The 22,500-nt window shown below is 45.0% G+C and overlaps 1 protein-coding gene across 1 annotated transcript in view; it reads left to right on the top strand.

The window, feature by feature from the left end:
• The window catches only part of dgkq (diacylglycerol kinase theta), an 85,973-nt gene that overhangs the window by 10,985 nt on the left and 52,488 nt on the right, over positions 1 to 22,500 (top strand). The window contains exons 3-14 of the mRNA XM_083652047.1: positions 92 to 171; positions 5,264 to 5,363; positions 6,425 to 6,522; positions 7,918 to 8,043; positions 13,526 to 13,679; positions 14,555 to 14,623; positions 16,945 to 17,045; positions 18,499 to 18,722; positions 20,451 to 20,535; positions 20,657 to 20,711; positions 22,033 to 22,094; positions 22,195 to 22,345. Of these exons, the coding sequence (XP_083508173.1) occupies positions 92 to 171; positions 5,264 to 5,363; positions 6,425 to 6,522; positions 7,918 to 8,043; positions 13,526 to 13,679; positions 14,555 to 14,623; positions 16,945 to 17,045; positions 18,499 to 18,722; positions 20,451 to 20,535; positions 20,657 to 20,711; positions 22,033 to 22,094; positions 22,195 to 22,345 (1,305 nt within the window). The remainder of the gene's footprint in view (positions 1 to 91; positions 172 to 5,263; positions 5,364 to 6,424; positions 6,523 to 7,917; positions 8,044 to 13,525; positions 13,680 to 14,554; positions 14,624 to 16,944; positions 17,046 to 18,498; positions 18,723 to 20,450; positions 20,536 to 20,656; positions 20,712 to 22,032; positions 22,095 to 22,194; positions 22,346 to 22,500) is intronic.

The raw sequence follows: 22,500 nt of genomic DNA, 5'->3' as shown, positions 1-22,500 counted from the left end.
GAAACGAGTGGGAGCAGGATGGGGATTTGAACCCTCGTCCTGCCTGCGGTACTGGTGCCTTGCTCTCTGACTCGGCTGTCTCTCTCCTCAGTGTGTAACTTCATGTGTCACGAGAGATGCCTGAAGACGCTGCGGTCGGCCTGCGCCTGCATGGCTCCCAGCCTGGTCCGGGTGAGTGACAAACACAAGCTTGTAGGCTTATTAAATGCATATTTACACGGACTTCACTATTTGTCACTTTAAAATGTCTTTTACTTTGCACTTTGTCATTTATAGTTTGAAGATTGTCGACAGTCTGCTTCATATTTTGCTATTTGTGTTTGCTATGGCTGTGATCGCTGCGCTGCATAATGCACAAAGACACATTCCTCCTTTGTAACATGTTTACTCACTATGTCTATTAAGTGACTAGTCGCCTGCATCCATGCCCTTTATTATTATGATTAGCTTCTAAATAAACACAATTAGGGCCTGTGTCCACCTAGCGTCTTTTTCCGACTGTTAAACGCTGGGAGTGCGCTGGGGAGCGCTGATCCCAGCGCACAATATACAAGGAAGCAGTCTGAAACTAACATTAGTTCAGTGCGGTAGTAGCTTGATAGCTGACAGCTAACATTAGCAAACAACACACATACATTACAGTGATTTAGCTCAACACTCACCAGAAATATCTAGTGTCTAGCCAATCTGCTCCCACAATTGAGCCTTTCTGTCTCTGTTGCGATAGTTTCTCCATGATTAAGTTGCCAGAAAAGCAGCACCCGACACCAGCGTCTTTCTGAAAAGTTAAAATATTTTCAGCTGGAAGCGCTGGGAGTTGGGCGCACAAAAACGACGGAGCGCTCTAAAAATAGACGCTGGGTGCAGCGCACTTTCTCTAGACGTCCGTGTCTGCCCGCATACGCTCTCCCCCCATTGGAAACAACTGAAAAAAGACGCCGGAGCTGATGAAAAGACGCTAGGTGGACACAGGCCCTAAGTCAAAATGTCTCTGGACCTACAATCAATCAGCTCCATTCTCACGTCAGTTGCACTGTAAACAATAACCACAGCGCACGGAAGCGGAAGTCTTGTTGTTAGCGTGTGATGTTGTTGTTGTTGTTAGCGTGTGATGTTGTTGTTGTTGTTAGCGTGTGATGTTGTTGTTAGCATGTGATGTTGTTGTTGTTGTTAGCGTGTGATGTTGTTGTTAGCGTGTGATGTTGTTGTTGTTAGCGTGTGATGTTGTTGTTAGCGTGTGATGTTGTTGTTAGCGTGTGATGTTGTTGTTGTTGTTTGCGTGTGATGTTGTTGTTAGCGTGTGATGTTGTTGTTAGCGTGTGATGTTGTTGTTGTTGTTAGCGTGTGATGTTGTTGTTAGCGTGTGATGTTGTTGTTAGCGTGTGATGTTGTTGTTGTTGTTAGCGTGTGATGTTGTTGTTAGCGTGTGATGTTGTTGTTAGTGTGTGATGTTGTTGTTAGCGTGTGATGTTGTTGTTAGCGTGTGATGTTGTTGTTAGCGTGTGATTTTGTTGTTAGCGTGTGATGTTGTTGTTAGCGTGTGATGTTGTTGTTAGTGTGTGATGTTGTTGTTAGCGTGTGATGTTGTTGTTAGTGTGTGATGTTGTTGTTAGCGTGTGATGTTGTTGTTAGCGTGTGATGTTGTTGTTAGCGTGTGATGTTGTTGTTGTTAGCGTGTGATGTTGTTGTTAGCGTGTGATGTTGTTGTTGTTAGCGTGTGATGTTGTTGTTAGCGTGTGATGTTGTTGTTAGCGTGTGATGTTGTTGTTGTTGTTAGCGTGTGATGTTGTTGTTAGCGTGTGATGTTGTTGTTAGCGTGTGATGTTGTTGTTGTTAGCGTGTGATGTTGTTGTTGTTGTTAGCGTGTGATGTTGTTGTTAGCGTGTGATGTTGTTGTTAGCGTGTGATGTTGTTGTTAGCGTGTGATGTTGTTGTTAGTGTGTGATGTTGTTGTTGTTAGCGTGTGATGTTGTTGTTAGCATGTGATGTTGTTGTTAGCGTGTGATGTTGTTGTTAGCGTGTGATGTTGTTGTTAGCGTGTGATGTTGTTGTTAGCGTGTGATGTTGTTGTTAGTGTGTGATGTTGTTGTTGTTAGCGTGTGATGTTGTTGTTAGCATGTGATGTTGTTGTTAGCGTGTGATGTTGTTGTTGTTAGCGTGTGATGTTGTTGTTGTTGTTAGCGTGTGATGTTGTTGTTAGCATGTGATGTTGTTGTTAGCGTGTGATGTTGTTGTTGTTAGCGTGTGATGTTGTTGTTGTTAGCGTGTGATGTTGTTGTTGTTGTTAGCGTGTGATGTTGTTGTTAGCATGTGATGTTGTTGTTAGCGTGTGATGTTGTTGTTGTTAGCGTGTGATGTTGTTGTTAGCATGTGATGTTGTTGTTGTTAGCGTGTGATGTTGTTGTTGTTAGCGTGTGATGTTGTTGTTAGCATGTGATGTTGTTGTTAGCGTGTGATGTTGTTGTTGTTAGCGTGTGATGTTGTTGTTGTTGTTAGCGTGTGATGTTGTTGTTAGCATGTGATGTTGTTGTTAGCATGTGATGTTGTTGTTGTTGTTAGCGTGTGATGTTGTTGTTAGCATGTGATGTTGTTGTTAGCGTGTGCTGTTGTTGTTGTTAGCGTGTGATGTTGTTGTTGTTGTTAGCGTGTGATGTTGTTGTTAGCATGTGATGTTGTTGTTAGCGTGTGATGTTGTTGTTGTTAGCGTGTGATGTTGTTGTTGTTAGCGTGTGATGTTGTTGTTGTTGTTAGCGTGTGATGTTGTTGTTAGCATGTGATGTTGTTGTTAGTGTGTGATGTTGTTGTTAGCGTGTGATGTTGTTGTTAGCGTGTGATGTTGTTGTTAGTGTGTGATGTTGTTGTTAGCGTGTGATGTTGTTGTTAGTGTGTGATGTTGTTGTTAGCGTGTGATGTTGTTGTTAGCGTGTGATGTTGTTGTTAGCGTGTGATGTTGTTGTTAGCGTGTGATGTTGTTGTTAGCGTGTGATGTTGTTGTTGTTAGCGTGTGATGTTGTTGTTAGCGTGTGATGTTGTTGTTAGCGTGTGATGTTGTTGTTGTTGTTAGCGTGTGATGTTGTTGTTAGCGTGTGATGTTGTTGTTAGCGTGTGATGTTGTTGTTGTTAGCGTGTGATGTTGTTGTTGTTGTTAGCGTGTGATGTTGTTGTTAGCGTGTGATGTTGTTGTTAGCGTGTGATGTTGTTGTTAGTGTGTGATGTTGTTGTTGTTAGCGTGTGATGTTGTTGTTAGCATGTGATGTTGTTGTTAGCGTGTGATGTTGTTGTTAGCGTGTGATGTTGTTGTTAGCGTGTGATGTTGTTGTTAGCGTGTGATGTTGTTGTTAGTGTGTGATGTTGTTGTTGTTAGCGTGTGATGTTGTTGTTAGCATGTGATGTTGTTGTTAGCGTGTGATGTTGTTGTTGTTAGCGTGTGATGTTGTTGTTGTTGTTAGCGTGTGATGTTGTTGTTAGCATGTGATGTTGTTGTTAGCGTGTGATGTTGTTGTTGTTAGCGTGTGATGTTGTTGTTGTTAGCGTGTGATGTTGTTGTTGTTGTTAGCGTGTGATGTTGTTGTTAGCATGTGATGTTGTTGTTAGCGTGTGATGTTGTTGTTGTTAGCGTGTGATGTTGTTGTTAGCATGTGATGTTGTTGTTGTTAGCGTGTGATGTTGTTGTTGTTAGCGTGTGATGTTGTTGTTAGCATGTGATGTTGTTGTTAGCGTGTGATGTTGTTGTTGTTAGCGTGTGATGTTGTTGTTGTTGTTAGCGTGTGATGTTGTTGTTAGCATGTGATGTTGTTGTTAGCATGTGATGTTGTTGTTGTTGTTAGCGTGTGATGTTGTTGTTAGCATGTGATGTTGTTGTTAGCGTGTGCTGTTGTTGTTGTTAGCGTGTGATGTTGTTGTTGTTGTTAGCGTGTGATGTTGTTGTTAGCATGTGATGTTGTTGTTAGCGTGTGATGTTGTTGTTGTTAGCGTGTGATGTTGTTGTTGTTAGCGTGTGATGTTGTTGTTGTTGTTAGCGTGTGATGTTGTTGTTAGCATGTGATGTTGTTGTTAGCGTGTGATGTTGTTGTTGTTAGCGTGTGATGTTGTTGTTAGCATGTGATGTTGTTGTTGTTAGCGTGTGATGTTGTTGTTGTTAGCGTGTGATGTTGTTGTTAGCATGTGATGTTGTTGTTAGCGTGTGATGTTGTTGTTAGCATGTGATGTTGTTGTTAGCGTGTGATGTTGTTGTTGTTAGCGTGTGATGTTGTTGTTGTTAGCGTGTGATGTTGTTGTTAGCATGTGATGTTGTTGTTAGCATGTGATGTTGTTGTTAGCATGTGATGTTGTTGTTAGCGTGTGATGTTGTTGTTGTTGTTAGCGTGTGATGTTGTTGTTGTTAGCGTGTGATGTTGTTGTTGTTAGCGTGTGATGTTGTTGTTGTTGTTAGCGTGTGATGTTGTTGTTAGCGTGTGATGTTGTTGTTAGCGTGTGATGTTGTTGTTGTTAGCGTGTGATGTTGTTGTTAGCATGTGATGTTGTTGTTAGCGTGTGATGTTGTTGTTGTTAGCGTGTGATGTTGTTGTTGTTAGCGTGTGATGTTGTTGTTGTTGTTAGCGTGTGATGTTGTTGTTAGCGTGTGATGTTGTTGTTGTTAGCGTGTGATGTTGTTGTTGTTAGCGTGTGATGTTGTTGTTAGCATGTGATGTTGTTGTTAGCGTGTGATGTTGTTGTTAGCGTGTGATGTTGTTGTTAGCGTGTGATGTTGTTGTTGTTGTTAGGGTGTGATGTTGTTGTTGTTAGCGTGTGATGTTGTTGTTGTTAGCGTGTGATGTTGTTGTTGTTGTTAGCGTGTGATGTTGTTGTTGTTGTTAGGGTGTGATGTTGTTAGCGTGTGATGTTGTTGTTGTTAGCGTGTGATGTTGTTGTTGTTAGCGTATGATGTTGTTGTTGTTAGCGTGTGATGTTGTTGTTGTTGTTAGCGTGTGATGTTGTTGTTGTTAGCGTGTGATGTTGTTGTTGTTAGCGTGTGATGTTGTTGTTGTTGTTAGCGTGTGATGTTGTTGTTGTTGTTAGCGTGTGATGTTGTTGTTAGCGTGTGATGTTGTTGTTGTTAGCGTATGATGTTGTTGTTGTTAGCGTATGATGTTGTTAGCGTGTGATGTTGTTGTTGTTGTTAGCGTGTGATGTTGTTGTTGTTGTTAGCGTGTGATGTTGTTGTTGTTAGCGTGTGATGTTGTTGTTGTTAGCGTATGATGTTGTTAGCGTGTCTGCCCCTCAGGTCCCAGTGGCTCACTGCTTTGGCCCAGCCGGTCAGAAGAAACGTTTCTGCTGCGTGTGCAGGAAGCAGACAGAGGGAGGCGCTGCACTGCGCTGTGAAGGTCAGACCAACAACACACAACATACTGTACGTCATTATACTGCCACACAGCAGTTTTGGTGGTGGGCATTGTTTTGGGACAGCGTGGCAGCTCAGTGCCAGTGCAAAACAACAACAACAACACGCACAACAAAGGAAAGACACAAATGTGATGAATGTGAATGTACAGTTTAGCTCATTACACAAGTTTGAAGTTTGAAGAAGGTGAATTGAGATGAAGATGGTCGAGTTTGAAGCTGAAGATGCGAGTTGGAGCAGTTGGTCCACACACACACACACACACACACACACACACACACACACACACACACACACACACACACACACACACAGACAGAGCAGGTCTGAGGCTGACTCAGCAGGTTCACATGGTGGTTTGACAGAGGGAGAGAGGCAACGCCTTGAAGCTCACACACCCACACACACACACACACACACACACACACACACCCACCAAACCTCTTCACACCCACCAAACATACAGAAACACACAAGGCAACAAGCAGCAGGGCCGTCCTGCTGGTGCAGCGGTACATTCCCTCCTGCGTACAGTACCTACACGAGGGTCGCAGGTTTGAGCCCCCGTGTTGGCGTGGTGCTAGTCTACGGCTCTCCCCAGAGGGTGGAGCAGCGACCGGGGCAGCAGGAGGACAAATTGGCCAAGTACAATTAAGGAGAAAATGGGGGCGTAAATCAGAAAAAAAAAGTTTTCTCCTTACGATCAGAAACAGGCGAAAGGCAGTTTGTCGCAAAATGCGGTAAAAAAAACTCAGATTGAGATGCATATTCCGAATGAGCTGTATGCATGCCCCAAGAATGCTCTTAAAACCCCAATAATATCAGCATATCCCACACGTCTTAATCGGAAAATGCTACATTCAGAATAAGGCCTAATCCAGAATATCCAAACATCTACATGACCTGTATCAAATTCAGAATATCGTCATATTTGGAATAATATTGTGGAATATTGTGGCAACTGTGACTCAAATTGTATGTGTGTGTGTGTGTGTGTGTGTGTGTGTGTGTATGTATGTGTGTGTGTGTGTGTGTGTGGGGCAGTGTGTGAGCTGCATGTCCATGCTGACTGTGCCGTCTTCAGCTGTGCGGACTGTCGGAGCTGTCATCAGGACGTTGCGCTGGACGCCGTGGTGCACCAGGTGAGTCAGAACGACACACAGCAAGTTGGCAGCTGTTTGTCTGCCGTACGTGTTGCAAAATGCTGCAAAAACTCTTGATAGGACGTCACAGTGCGATTAAGGTGTTTACATCAATGAGACTAAGAGGGGAATACTCCACATGTAATGTCCTAATTCGACTACCTCCGACTATGACTACTGCCCAGGTGGGCGATCTGGTGAAAAGGGCCTTTCTGTGTGGAGTTTGCATGTTCTCCCCGTGCCCCCCTGGGGTTTCCTCCATAGTCGTCCATACAGCATCAGTATGGACTCCCACTAAAAACATGCAGAAGATTGTCACCTGACCAGTGACGATAAAGGACTGAAGTTGGTCCCCGGTCGCTGTACGCTAAGAAAGCTGCCACTGCTCCATGCTGCCCCCTGGAGGAAGGACATGATGGGATAAATGTAGAGACTAAATTTCACAGCGCCACTCTGTGCGGTGTGTGGTGTTTGTGACAAGAAAGACGGGCTTGTCCATCCCGGTTTGGTTTTCGTGACCTTATTCAGGTTAAAGTCATCAGAAGAAACCGTGTCTTATTCAGAGAATTGTCTTAATATTGGAATATTGCAGTTCATACGGTCTCCTCACTCAATCACATCCCCTCGAAACACTTGGGATGGCGTTGAGCTCCGTGCTATTGGTTGTGTCAGTGGATCAGGAAGTGAAGCTGATTGTGTCGTGAGGCACTGGAGTCTGTGGATCAGTCAGATTGACTGCAGAGTGAGTGTCATTGATTAGAGTAGTTCAGTCTCTGGCTTCAACACCTGCTGCTGTCACACACACACACACACACACTGTAATCAAAGACTACCTCTGAGGCTGTCGGCTGTTTGGAGTTCTGCTGTCTATCAGTCTGAGCCGGCCAATCAGAGTGAGCCAGGAAGCAGGAGGCGTGTCCTAGTTGAAGCAGAGCCAGTGAGTGAACCCTGCAGACGCCTCATCTCATTGGCTCCTTCATGCAGTGTGTGTGTGTGATTCAAACCAATAGCGTGAGGCTGAGCGCTCCTTTCAGACTGATCAGAACCAACACACACAGCATGACTGACACAAATGTTTTCCCGATATAATCGCTGCTGAATTACACGGTTAATTTCTTTATTTTATGAATTACACTGTTGATTTCTTTATTTTATGAATTACACTGTTGATTTCTTAATTTTATGTAATTGTTCTTTTCTTGAAAAAAAAAGTCTTCTTCAGAAACGTATAGAGACAGTCGGCATGTGTGGGAACGCCCACAAAATGTTATACGGAAGCGAAATGTAATTTGCGCTTGTTTTCAGTCGTCCATATAAACTCTGAGCTGTTAGTGTGATGAGCTGCTTTGCTGCCCTCAGAAGGTCTCACCCAGACTCTATCTCCTGTGGCTGCAGGATACGTTTCAGCACCACTGGCGTGAGGGGAACCTGGCGGCGGCGGCGCGGTGCGAGGTGTGCCGGCGCTCCTGCGGCTCCTCTGACATCATGACGGGGATGAGGTGTGAGTGGTGCGGCATGACGGTAAGAACACAGTGGTGAAGGTGTCGCTGGGTCTTAGACATAAGTGGCTCGCGCTGCGCTCGGAGGAGACTGAAAACCATCTGAAGGTTTCTATGTTGGAGTCCAGGTATGTTTTGTACAAGGACGTCTCTCAGTGTGTTGCTGTTAACTGCCCATTTCGTCGTTTTCTTTTTGTTGATCTCATCTGACTTGATTTGTATCACTCAGACCGCAGCTGTTCAACGCATTCCTGCTCTAAAAACAACTTTCTTCTTCTGACGTTCTTTTGTATTTTGCGCCGTGACCACCGGAAGTGTTACATTACATTTACATTACATTTCGTCATTTGGCAGACGCTTTTATCCAAAGCGACTTACAATAACACACTTTTTGTCAGCAATAGAGCAATCAACTATGGAGCACAGTCTATGACAACTACAAATCCTGAAGGAACAGTGGTACAAGTTTTAGATTAGGATTTTTTTTTTTTTTTTTTTTTTTTTTTTTTTTAAATAAAGAGAGAGAAAGAAGAGAGAGAAAGAAGTTAGATCAAGAAGGGCCCAGGTGGAGCCTGAAAAGGTGAGTCTTTAGTCTTTTCCGAAAGATCGGCAGTGATTCAGCAGTCCTGACCGAAGGTGGCAGCTCGTTCCACCATTGGGGTGCCAGGGAGGAGAAGAGTCGAGATCGGGATGAGCGACTTTTGAGCGCCCGTAGCGAAGGAGGAGCGAGGCGCCCCGCACTGGTGGAGGAGCAAAGGGAGCGGTGAGAGGTTTGGAACCTGACCATAGATTGCAGGTACAGGGGAGCTGACTGGTGTACTGCCCTGTAGGCCAGTACCAGTGTCTTGAATTTGATGCGAGCTGAGATGGGAAGCCAGTGGAGGTCCCGGAAAAGGGGAGTGACGAGAGAATTTGGGTTGGTTGAATACCAGACGGGCTGCAGCGTTCTGAATGAGCTGAAGCGGTCGGATGTCGGTGGCAGGTAGGCCGGCCAGGAGCACGTTGCAGTAGTCCAGGCGAGGGACGATAAGTGACTGGACCAGGAGTTGAGTCGCTTCTCTTGTGAGGAAGGGACGGATTTTGCGGATGTTGTAGAGGGAGAACCTACAGGAGCGTGCTGTCGCAGCTATGTTGGCAGAGCAAGACAGCTGGTTGTCGAGGATCACCCCAAGGTTCTTAGGGGTCCAACTCCAACTTACTTCATTGACAGCAACATCCACATTTTTCTTCTCGCCAATTCTCAATGGCTTTTTTGTTTTCCGCGGGAGTACAAAAAAACTTTAACTGCCGATTTTTTACATTTGTTGTCTGCGCAGCCCACCACACAACAGCTTTTAGCTATGTTTAATTCAAGGAAAATTTTCAACACAACAAATGTAAAAAATCACCAATTAAAGCTTTTTTGTACTCCCGAGGAAAACAAGGAAGCTGTTGAGAAGAAAAATGTGTATCTAGCTGTCAATGAAGTAAGTTGGAGTGTTCATCTTCCGTATATAAGATCTTTGTGTGCAACACGCGACATAGGAGTTGCAGGAAGCAGAAAGTCAGGAGACAAACGTGATCAGCTCACGTCTCGTTCGCAGTTCAAATGAAGTAAACTCACACAACACCCCATTATTTGACACTAGCCAGTTCCACCTAGATATCTGCAAAACTATCTGTATCTGACGAGAGTTCCTTTGTTCGCCCGGTTACCCACAGTTTGTTTTGCTAGAAGTTGGCACGATAGTTGGTCCTTTGTATTTCCCCCCGTGTTGGGGGCGTGGCTTCTGAGTGTTAAGTCCAAGTCCAGTCACAAGTCATCAGTGTTAAGTCCAAGTCCAGTCACAAGTCCTGAAAATGTGTCCAGGACTCGGAGTCGAGTCGGACTTGACTACAACACTGGTTGGTGCATGTTGATGTTTTGTCCATCAGGGGTGTCATGATTCTTCAAATCCACAATTTGATTTAAAGGGCCCATATTTTGCTAATATAATGTATTATTATTTTATTGTTGGCCTCCAGTAGAGTAACTTATTGCATCATTCATAGTTGAAAAAAACTCAGTTTATCTTGTACTGGCTCTCACTGCCCCCTTCAGTTCAGCCTCTGTCTGAAACGCTCTGTTTTTAGGTCCTGTCCCTGAACCCCCACCCTCCGGAAAATACTCCAGGAGGCAGGAGGGCAGCGCGAGGAGTTTTTGTGTTTGGCAGCGGAACGAGCTAACCTTAACGAGCTAACCATAACTTCCCAAATGCTTGTGACTATAGTGTGCCTCTCCTAGCAAAGGCTACACGGACCAAACCAAAATGAGGACTTGGAGAAGTCAGCAAGTTGGACTAACGTTACAAGTTCTGAAAATGTGTGCCTTCGTCATTCATCGGTTGTTCATGTCTATGAAAGGCAGCTGTGCTGCTAGGCTAATAGCAAGTGCTAACGTTACCCAGCCGGTGGTAAGTAACGTTAGCACTTCCTAGCTGCTAGGTACAACCGATGCTGGAATGAGACACATATTTTCAGAACTTACTACTTCAGTCCTACATCCTGGCTCACTTCCAAGTCGTCTCCTTGTTTTGTGTGAAAGTGAAAGGCAGATACGGCCGAGACGAGTGGAAATTAGCAGCGCTACTGTCGTGTCGGTCGGCAGTGTACTGGAGAAATGTCAACACAGGGAAGGGTGGGGGCTGGCTAGGGCGTGCGCGCGCTGCGCGCCGGCGGCGGCAACGCTTTGTTGCCAGGGTAACAAGTCCTTAGCCTGACTCTGCCAGACGGGGGCGGCATTGTTCCACAAATTCACAATCCCACCTCAGTCTGGACCTGGCGTCAAGATTGGCGTTTAAATCGGCCGCCACCCAGGCGAACCAATCAGCGTGAGCTACGGTCGGGCTTTAGGCGAGACCGGGTGTGACGCCACCGAGAGGCGCCTGTGCGTTTGTAGTTCTTTCACTATTCAACATGGCGGCGGCTACCGAGGCTAGCTCCAGTGAGCTAGTCAAACATTCTATTCAAAACAATAAGCTAACATAAACGTTAAACACTTGATCTTACAGTGAGTACGAAACCGTAACTGTATTGCTGTAACGTTATCAACTATGAACGTTAGTAAACAAGACATTGTTGTAGAATTTGGGGAGATAGCCTTCAGACCGTTGCTAGGCTGGGAGAACTTATTAGCAGCCATCAGCTAGCTGTAAGGCTAGTGAATGGCTAGCCATTAGCCATTCACGCAAGTCACACAAACACAAAGCCCTTCTCACCACTGCCCCGTAAACATGCAATCTGTTAAACAATCATTTTTGTTCCAAATAGAAATAAATCATAACGTTAATCAAAATGCCACTGAAATATTAGCTAATCAACACAGAACTGCAAAGATCAGTGTGATGTATTGTCCCTTTACTGCTAGCTGAAGTGTATTCTGCTATGATTGGAATGTTGGCTGCTGTTTAATAAACCACGTTAACTCACGTTGGTGTCCGAGTGACATATTATGTTATACAGGCGAGATTAAAGATCTCAGGATATAACAATCAGTTTATCTGATATTTTCCCCCGTATGACGCTTGCATAAATTATACTGTGAAGTGTGAATATAGCTCTCACAAGCATATAGTAGTCATTTATGTCTGATATTTTGGAGCGGTTACTCGAGAAATTGGTTTATCGATAGAACATAGTTTAAGATTTTGCACTTGTACTTTAGATAGGGGTAAACAAACGGCATGGGAGCCAATACTAGGAATAAATCAACAAGAAACCATTCTTAAAGTTTGAGATTATATCCAAATACATGCTGCATGGTGTAACCTAAGGGTGTTTTTCCTCTTCTCTGTTGACGTCCTCTGGGCTCCAGGCAGCTCCCTTTCGCAGATTCATCTGACATCAACATCTTTATGAATTTACATCATCTTATCATTTTACCCAATCGTGCCTCAAGACCAGCAGATTATGTAACAACAACACCACACGGCCGTCTTTTCTCCGTTTAGTTTATTATCACAAAAGTAAGCAAATAACATTATCTAGTCATGCGTAAACATCTACCATTCCACTGACAGATATGCTAAAATTCACCAGTCCTTAATGCTAAATAGTAGCGTTAAATCATTATATTGTATCAAAGCATTTGGTTGTTATTGCCATGATCATAAAGGCTAGAGAGCGTTGCGTCTCCATGACGTTAGCCGTCCAGGCCAGTCCAGGGTGCGTGCCACTCGGTGTCATATCGTGTCATCAGTTCCCTGAAGAAACGAACAACGATATGTGTTAGTGATGAATCGCTGTTAATCATCAATCATCAGACGTAGCACCCCAACCTCCAAATGTTGCTAACGTTAGCGTAACATCAGTTAATCCAATCAGTTACATTTAATGTGCAAAATGGCCTACCTGCACTTCATCCTCAGTCAGACATCTGCAGTAATTCTTCTTTCTTTTGGCAAATTGAATAGTCAATGGTTGCACCCAATATTCACCTTACAAAAACAGCAAAAAATCTGCGACCTCCATGCTAACTATTTAGCAATTGTAGTCCTAGCTGTTCGTGTTGACCAGGCGCTGCTACGTCATGAAGGGAAGTCGATCTGATTGGTTGGCGTTGGCAAGCCCAGACGGTGACAGACAGACGGTCCATCCAATCACCTGCCTAGTAGCCTGAAAAAAGTGACCGCCCTCTTCAGCAATGTAGCTTGGCCGAACCCAGATGGATGTCGTTTGTGAAACAGATGTGAAGCAAACTCATCGATCTGGCAGCGTCAGGTTAACAAGTCCTGCCTGACGTCACCAAAACTATGGTTCTCGCACAAAATTGGCATAAATCCATGTAATCTCGTCTACGAGAGTTCATGGGCGGGAGGGGGGGTTCATGGGGGTAACATTAAAACACTTTCACATATTTATTTGAAGCTTAGCCCATGTTTAATATGACCATCCAAGATTGTAACAACATATATATGATACAAAATTAAGAAATGCATAATATGGCCCCTTTAATGTTTGATTTAAAAAATATATATTTTTCACCATTGACATTGTTAGACTATATCGAGTCTTGAGTCTTGATTTGAAAAGATCAACAGATCGTTGGTTTTATGTCCTGACAACTGTCATTTACATTGACTGAGGCCATATGGTCCAATTTAAATGTATTTAAAATGTAATAACAGCTTATGCAGTATAATAATAATTTACGCTGCTGAAAAAAGAGAGATGACTATTCTAATCCTGGTGGCTTTTTGCAGGTGTGGAAACGCAAGCTGTAAAGTACCCTGCTGCCATCTAGTGGCTCTGTTTTTAACCAGCAGCTACGCTGTCTCGTCATTGAAATGTTGTTGTTGTTGTTGTGGTTTACGATGTTTTTTCTTCGGACATGTGCACCTAGGCAGGAGTGGAGAGAAAAAAAAATTCGTTTTAGAATGGAAATTGTGACACCCCTCTTTGCCCATACATGTTTTGGTTAGCCGTTAACATGTTGGCGTGTTGGTTAACGTTTTGGCGTGTTGGTTAACATGTTGGCGATGTCACAGGCCCACACGGCGTGCTTCCTGGGCGTGGCTTCAGACTGCGCGGGGGGCCGGCTGCGCGGCATGCTGCTGCACCCCACCTGCGTCCGCCTCCAAGCCAGGAACTACAGCAAGATGCACTGCTACCGCATCACAGAGAGCTGCTGCCACGACATGGGTAACACACACACACGCACACACACACACACACACACATATACACACACACACGCACGCGCACACGCACACACACATACACACAAGCACGCGCACACACACACACGCATGCGTACAAACACACACACGCACACACATACACACAAGCACGCGCACACACACGCATGCACGCACGCACACGCGCACACACGGCACGCACACACGCGTGCGCGCACACACACACACACACACACACACACACGCACGCGCACACAGACATATTACACACACAGAACCTCCAAACCACATCCTTTTTGTTGCTGCTGACATTATACGGCAGGCAAAACAATATAGATTTGTGGACTCTTCACATGAGTGATGAGAGAAAAATCCAGAATATCGTAATGTTAATAATAATGAACAGTGTTGGGGGGTAACTCATTACAAAAGTAACATATTACATGTAATATATTACTTTTAGCTGTAACTCAGTAATATAACTTATAGGATTTCAGTAATATTATACCAGTTACTTTGTCAAGTAACTCAAGTTACAAATTGAGTTCGATTTTTTTTTAATCAAAGCACATATTTAAATAAAGATGCAATCATTTCCTAATCAAACCATGTGAGTCGGCAGAGGGTGGAGCAGAGACCGGGGCAGCAGGGGGAATAATTGGCGAAGTACAATTGGGGAGAAGATGGGATAAACAAACAAAAAAAAGTAATCTATTTTTAAAGAAAGTGGCTGTATTCAGAATACCACCAATTTAAATGTAACTAATGGAATACAGTTAGTAATATTTTGTATTTTAAATACTGTATTCTCAATACATCCCATTCCATTACTCCCTAACCCTGAGCATGTCACACACATGTTCTGCTTGTTGTCATCAGATAACTCAGATGATGTGGACCCATCTGTTCCCGTGTGTAAAGACGGACAGCCGGCCGCTACAGAGGCAGGTGGGTTCAACTGCTAAACAAGACTACTGTGATGTGTGTTTCTACTATTATACCGTAAATTCCGGACTATAAGCCGCGGCTTTTTTCCCGTTTTTTGGCCTTTTTTGGCCCCTGCGGCTTATATAACGGTGCGGCTTATCTATGGATTTTTTTCAAAAAAAAAAAAAAAAATCTCTCTTTTTTAGCACTCTTTCTAACTATAAATCCACTTCTGTTTTAATTTCCTCTCTTGCCCTCTTTTAACAACATAACATAACATAACATAACACAACACAGGTAAGCAGAAAGAAAAAGACGAAGCAATCACCGCCATGAATGAGGAAATGACTCACCTGCTGGAGGCTGGAGATACACGGCTTGGGCTAAACTTTTACTCCGTGAAACACTATCGATTAAGTCCGACATCGCTCAGAGGTTTGAGCAGCTTGAAAACAAGTTTGAAAACGTGCAGAAGTCCATCCACTCACTCACTAAACAAAATAAGGCAACCGTGAACAGAGTTTCTAATGCGGAAAAGCGCATCAGCGCACTGGAGGACAAAAACAACACAGTGAGTCCGAAAGTGGATAAAATGCAAAAACAAATCGAAACCCTGCACACGCAGGTTGATGACTTAATCAGCAGGAGTAAAAGAAATAACATTCGCCTGATCAATGTAAAAGAGGGAGCTGAGATTGGTGACATGGACGCTTTCGTGGCAAAATCCTGTGTTACATCCTGGACCTGAAGGAAGGCGAGAAACCACCAGAGGTGGACAGGGCACACCGGGCGCCTCGGCCACGTCCAGACCCCAGCCTGCCACCGAGGGCCATCTTCATCTGCCTACTCCGCTGGCCCGACCGTCAACTCATCCTCCAGGCTGCGGGGAAGAAGCCCCTCACCTGGGAGGGTACGCGCTTTTTCGTCCAGCAGGACCTCTCCGCGTTGGTGCAACAGAAACGCGCAACATACAACAGCATCATCGAAAAGGTTAAAGTCAATGGATATCGCTTTGGCGTACTGTACCCAGCGAGACTCGTCATAACCATTGATGGACAGCGGCGGAACAAGAGCTCAAAGTGAAACTGCCGAATATCTTTTGAGTTGGACTGGTCAATAGTACTGTGAGTAACTAAAATAAAAAAATAAAAAACGGAATTCTCTCTTCTTTAGCACTCTTTCTAACTATAAATCCACTTCTGTTTTAATTTCCTCTCTTGCCCTCTTTTCACCACACCGCGGACACTGTGTGCACTGTAAAAAAAAAAAAAAAAAATACCATTAAAACACCCGCGGCTTATAGTCCGGTGCGGCTTATATAAGAAAAAAATAGTCAACTTTGAAGGTGCGGCTTATACACCGGTGCGCCTTATAGTCCGGAATTTACGGTACTTCTCTAACCATTTCTGTTGCTCTGCAGAGCCCAGCATTATTCTATTATACTTCTCTAACCATTTATGTTGCTCTGCAGAGCCCAGCATTATTCTCCAATTTTCCCTCAAAATTGACACAAATACAACAAACATAACATTATAAAATAACTCTGAAACCACCCAACTTCCTGTCTCATCCTAGCTAACTCTAAGCTAGCCTAAAGCAGCTAACGGCGACAGCTCTCCAGCCAGAGCCCAAGCTCTGCAAACACTCTCCGTGTGTGTGTGTGTGTGTGTGTGTGTGTGTGTGTGTGTGTGTGTGTGTGTGTGTGTCTCTCTCTCTCGAGACTCGTGTTGGCTAGGGACCTGTAGCTAAAGGCTAGCAGCTAGCGTTAGCAGCGCTGCTGACCAATGGTGGAAGTTCGTCATCACGCAGCGACTCAGTCAGCGACTAGCGACTAGGGCTGACCTGCCAGCTAGCCAAACACTCACAGACCTCTGCCAAGGCCAATACTCCAGTCTGCCATGATATGCAAATGTTGTGAGTCGGATCAGAACCCTGACCCACCCACATCCCCCGAGCCACTCCCCCTACCCAGCCCTCGAACCTCGATTCTCTACAACCTTCCTATCCCTCGCCCCCCTACCCCCCCCTGGATCCGCCCCAAAATGTAATGGGTTCTTCCTGGGCCCGTGTTACATCCTCCCACCAAGTTTCATGAGAATTGGCCGAGTAGTCTTTCCATAATCCTGCTAAAAAACGTAACAGCACCAAAAACATCACCTCCTTGGTCGAGGTAATGAAGGAAACATGGAAATATTAGGTGGTGTAATGTAAGTTTGTGTATGTTTTTTTCTCTCCAAGACGCTGCAGATATATATTTTTAAACTGTGTGTGTGTGTGTGTGTGTGTGTGTGTGTGTGTGTGTGTGTGTGTGCATGCGTGTGTGTGTGTGTCCTGGCCAACAGGGAAGCAGTGTCTCAAGGTATTTGATGGCGACGATGCGGTGAAGCGCGGCCACTTCCGTCTCGTCTCCATCCTGCGAGCCACCAGGAACGAGGAAGTGGTGGTGAGAGCTCTGCCCCCCTTTAGCAAAACAATCAACATACTTTCTACAGTGTCAATGGCCTCATACTACTACTACTACTACTACTAATACTACTGTTACAACTGTTACATAATGTTAGAATGGAGCAGTAAGATCCTATGACCGCAACTGCTTACACTACAGTACTACTGTTGATTCAACTTATACTACATTCAATTACTACAGTATAATGTTGCTGTCGAGGGAAAATCTGAATCTCCGTGTCATGAACTAAAAAAAAAATGAATTTTTAGCTTGATGAAACTATAAACATTATAAACATTCGTGGTAAGAGTCAGTGATTTTTTTTGTGAGACGTATTTCAAGGTTTTTAGTAGGGATGCACCGATATGAAAATTTTGGCCGATGCCGATATTCAATATTAACATTGCTGTTATGGCCGATAACCGATATTTACCGATGTCGATATGATCTGTATAAAAACACATTTCTACAATAATAAAATTTTGTAGATACTGAAAAACACATGTAAACACTGAATTTGAAAAAGCAATGCATTTCTTTATTTCAAAAACATTTGTAAAAGCCCATAAATCATAGATTTACTGCATTATTTCATCTCAATGTGAAGAATTTGGCTGATACCGATAATCGATATTAACATTGCAACATTGGACCGATACCAATATGTTAAAAAATGACTAACATCGGCCGATACCAATATGATTGCCGACATATCGTGCATCCCTAGTTTTTAGCTTACAATTGGATCAATAGAGTATACCTCAGGGATGACATATTTTTGTAGTCGGAAGGCGGAAGTCCCGGACTTCCTGGATCTTACAGGGAAACGTTTTAGAGTGGGGATTTCACTTAAATGCATCAAATAAGGTCTGTGGTTAACAAAGGTTTATGGACGTGGTAATTTGAATTCAGCAGGATAATCTTCACAAATATTAATCACTTTTATGCCTTTTGAAGTGTTATCTTAAACCTGCGTTTAAAAAAACTCATTCACGTTTCAAAAGTCATAAAAGTGATTCTCGTTTGTGAAGATTATCCTGGTGAACACAAATTATTATTACTCCCATAAGCCTTTGTTAACCACAGACCTTATTTTATACATTGAAGTGAAATCCCCATTCTAAAACCCCATTGACGTTCCCCCGTAAGATCCAGGAAGTCCAGGACTTCCACCTTCCATGCTACTTCCGGACTCATTCCTCTGGTGCTCTATTACCTCCAGGTTGGCGGCTAAAAACTGAACGTGGGAAGTGGGAAAGTAACTGGAGTAGCAAACACATTGTTGATGTTATTTTCATAGGATTTGTTGATGGTAAAAACAGCAGCCTCGTCCTTTAATGAAGGTTAAATTCTACACCCTTAAATCAAAACAGAAAAGTGTTTTGGACTTGGTTGCTCAGTCAGAATCCCCTGAACCCCTGAGTGTTGCAGTTCCTGTGTGTTCCTGTAGGAGGCAGCACTGCGGGCCTTCTTCCTGCCTGACGAGCCGCAGGACTTTGAGTTGCAGGAGCTGGGCGGCCAGGAGCATCTCCACAGCGACGACATCCTCAACCGCAACGGCGGCCCGGACAACAAGAGCGCCATGCCAGGAGGGGGCGCTACAGACGCAGCCTGGATCCTCAGAGCCAAACCACAGCATAGCCAACCGCTCCGGATCCACACCGCCTGGCCACAGTGAGTACTGCTGAAGGAAAATTGTTTTTTTTTTCTTTTTAAAGGAACAGTTCACCCAAAAATGAAATTTCAAGGGTGTCCGGGTAGTGCAGCGGTAGATTCCCTGCCTAGGTTAGAGCCCCCGTGTTACCTCCGGCCTGGTCATGTTACCTCCGGCCTGGTCATGTTACCTCCGGCCTGGTCATGTTACCTCCTGCCTGGTCGTGTTACCTCCTGCCTGGTCATGTTACCTCCTGCCTGGTCATGTTACCTCCGGCCTGGTCATGTTACCTCCGGCCTGGTCGTGTTACCTCCGGCCTGGTCATGTTACCTCCGGCCTGGTCGTGTTACCTCCTGCCTGGTCGTGTTACCTCCGGCCTGGTCGTGTTACCTCCTGCCTGGTCATGTTACCTCCTGCCTGGTCATGTTACCTCCGGCCTGGTCATGTTACCTCCGGCCTGGTCATGTTACCTCCGGCCTGGTCATGTTACCTCCGGCCTGGTCGTGTTACCTCCTGCCTGGTCGTGTTACCTCCTGCCTGGTCGTGTTACCTCCTGCCTGGTCATGTTACCTCCGGCCTGGTCGTGTTACCTCCGGCCTGGTCGTGTTACCTCCGGCCTGGTCGTGTTACCTCCTGCCTGGTCATGTTACCTCCTGCCTGGTCATGTTACCTCCGGCCTGGTCGTGTTACCTCCGGCCTGGTCGTGTTACCTCCGGCCTGGTCATGTTACCTCCGGCCTGGTCGTGTTACCTCCTGCCTGGTCATGTTACCTCCGGCCTGGTCATGTTACCTCCGGCCTGGTCATGTTACCTCCTGCCTGGTCATGTTACCTCCGGCCTGGTCATGTTACCTCCGGCCTGGTCGTGTTACCTCCGGCCTGGTCGTGTTACCTCCGGCCTGGTCGTGTTACCTCCGGCCTGGTCGTGTTACCTCCGGCCTGGTCGTGTTACCTCCGGCCTGGTCATGTTACCTCCGGCCTGGTCGGGCGTCCAATCAGGAACTGGGGGAAATAGCGTGACCCTCCCATGTGCTACGTCTTGCCGGTGATTGGTGGAACTCCTCGCTCTCAGGTGAAAAGAAGCGGCTGGTGACTGCACATGTATTGGAGGAAGCATGTACTAGTGCTTCTGTCTGGTACTGGAAATTCTGGAATATCCGCAGGTTAGAGGTGTTTTCCAGACACGGGAAGTCCGGGAATTGTTGGAATGTGTTCAGACTGGAAAACAATGTTGACAAACCAGGACGGAAGTTTTAAAGGTATTTTAGGTGATGGACTGCTGAGTCTTTGATATTGTCTTATATCATATGACATAGTCATAAGTGTTGTCTTTACCTGGTTTTAAAGGCTGCATTACAGTAAAGTGAACTTTACCACACTGTTCTAACTGCTTTATTATTTGCCTTTGCCCACATAGTCATTATATATAAACTATTATTAATTATTATATATTATTAATTATTATATATAAATCTCATTGTGTGTGCTAAAATATTTAGTGAAATCACCAAGTTACAACTGAACACTGAACCCACTTCATAGAAAATACCGTGATATCATGGAATCACAAGCAATTATGTTTAACACTTTATAAAGGCATGATTCCAGTGTATTAACCTTTTTGGAAAATAATTTAAAGTATTCTGTCAAAACTCATAAAAACACCATCGACCTAACAACAAAGTGTACAAATGTAGTCTTTTTTGTTCATGTTATTTCAATCTTTATTGTCCTCCCCGGTGTGTTTCAGGTCGGCTCTGACGTCCGTCTCCGTCTCCAAGAACAGCACGGTAGCCTCAGTCCTCAAAGAGGTCCTCACCCAGCTGGACAGACAGGTGAGCTCATCATCCAGGTGCACACGACACGGCCATGACAATCCTGGAAAACTTTCGGAATATCAAAATGCGTTTTCCAGGTCCTGGAAAAGTCTGGAAAAAAAGTCTGTTTTGGTTTCAGGAAGCAGATCCGTCCAGCTTCAGCCTGGTGGAAGTCTACATGGGGAGCAAGCAGGGTGAGTCGGTCAACAGTCAACATGTCATCCACCACAAATGATGAGTAGAACATGTATGATGTTGTATGAGATTTTGTCTCTCATACACCAATCTGAAAATATGAGTATTATTTCAGATTTCGTCCATAATCCTAGAAACTATGATCACAACAGTCAAATCAGAATTTGCGCGCGTCCTCTGACCTATGATGTTGTACATGCCTTACTCTGGCAATTAGCAAGCATGAAATAATCGTGATCAAAACATCAAATCAAAGTTAATATGAACAGCTGGTCAAATAAACAAAGTGAACAATATACATTGATTGCTGTGGGCATAAAGCAGACCTGGGCATTATACGGCCCGGGGGCCAGAACCGGGCCTCATGATGGTTCTGCCTGGCCCGGGAGGTGTAAGACAAACCACACCATTTAACTTATGAAGCAAAAAAAAAATCGAATGAGATGACCTAAATGGGCTTTTATTTTGAAATGCTTGTGTCGTGAGTGTCGTGAGGGGGCACGGGGGCACAGTGGTAGCACTGTCGCCTCACAGCTAGAAGGTCCTGGGTTCGATTCCCACCTGGGAATCTGCTGCCGACCCACCTGCTGATGGGCGCTGAGGGTGTGAACCCCCCCATGTCTTCAGTGCCCATGCCCAGGTGGGCTATCGCGTCAAAAGGGCCTTTCTGTGTGGAGTTTGCATGTTCTCCCCGTGCTCCCCTGGGGTTCCTCCATACAACATTGATATGGACTCCCCCTTCCTAAAAACATGTAGAAGATCGTCATCTGACCAGTGATGACAACATTTGAAGTTGGTGCCCACTGCTCCTGGCTGCCCCCTGGAGGAAGGACAAGCCTGGATGGGATAAATGCAGAGACACTGTATCACCGGCCACCGCGTGTGTGTGTGTGTGTGTGTGTGTGTGTGTGTGTGTGTGTGTGTGTGTGTGTGTGTGTGTGTGTGTGGGGGGGGGGGGGGGGGGGGGTGGGGGGGGTGGGGGTGGGGGTGGGGGTGGGTGTGGGTGTTGGGTGTGTTCGTGTGACAAATAAAGACGGGTTTGTCCGTCCAGTTCTGCTTTTTCCTGAATAAGTGCACAGCATCTTTTCTATCATTTAACCGAGTGATAAAAATAGAAGTTACAGCATGACAAAAACAACAATCTGATCATGTGGCCCTGGTATAAAGGAATACTGTCTCTTTTATTTTTCACAGGTTCATTTATAGATACACTTTAGATGTGATGATAAAGGCTTCGAGATCTGGGCGTTTTTTGTTTCAGTACCTTGAAAGTGCTTGAAAGGTTCTGGTGGTGATGTTTCCTCTCCTCCTGCCCTACAGTCCAGAGACAGACGTTGACGGAACAGGAGAACCTTCTGGAGAAACTGCAGGAGATCAGGAAGGTAGGAGGAGCTAGTCAGGTTCACGGCTGTGGTCCCTGGGGACCCCAAGAATAAACTACTGTAAGGAAACAACCATCACAGCAGAATGCTTTCCTCCCAGGTCTCTCTGAGGCAGATGAACCAGACTCGCTTCTACATGACGGAGAACAGGACACGGGTGGTGCACGTCAGCCTGCTGATCGGAGGACTGCCCCCCCTGCTGACCAGAGAGGAATACACCCAGCTGATCCAGGAACACCTGACCATCAAAAGTGAGGAAAAAACACTGTTGGAACAATTAACACGTTGAGTGCCATAGCCGAGATATCTCGTCTTACATAGCAGGGCTGAGTATCACTACTCCATACCTTTATGGTATCGAGCGAAATAACCCAGTACCAAGAAGTACGGAAACTTCTCTAGTCAA

Source organism: Poromitra crassiceps (assembly GCF_964638095.1).
Source record: "Poromitra crassiceps genome assembly, chromosome: 15".
NCBI lineage: Eukaryota > Metazoa > Chordata > Actinopteri > Beryciformes > Melamphaidae > Poromitra > Poromitra crassiceps.
Note: the sequence above shows the minus strand (reverse complement) of the source record. Positions and strands in the feature narration are given on the sequence as shown.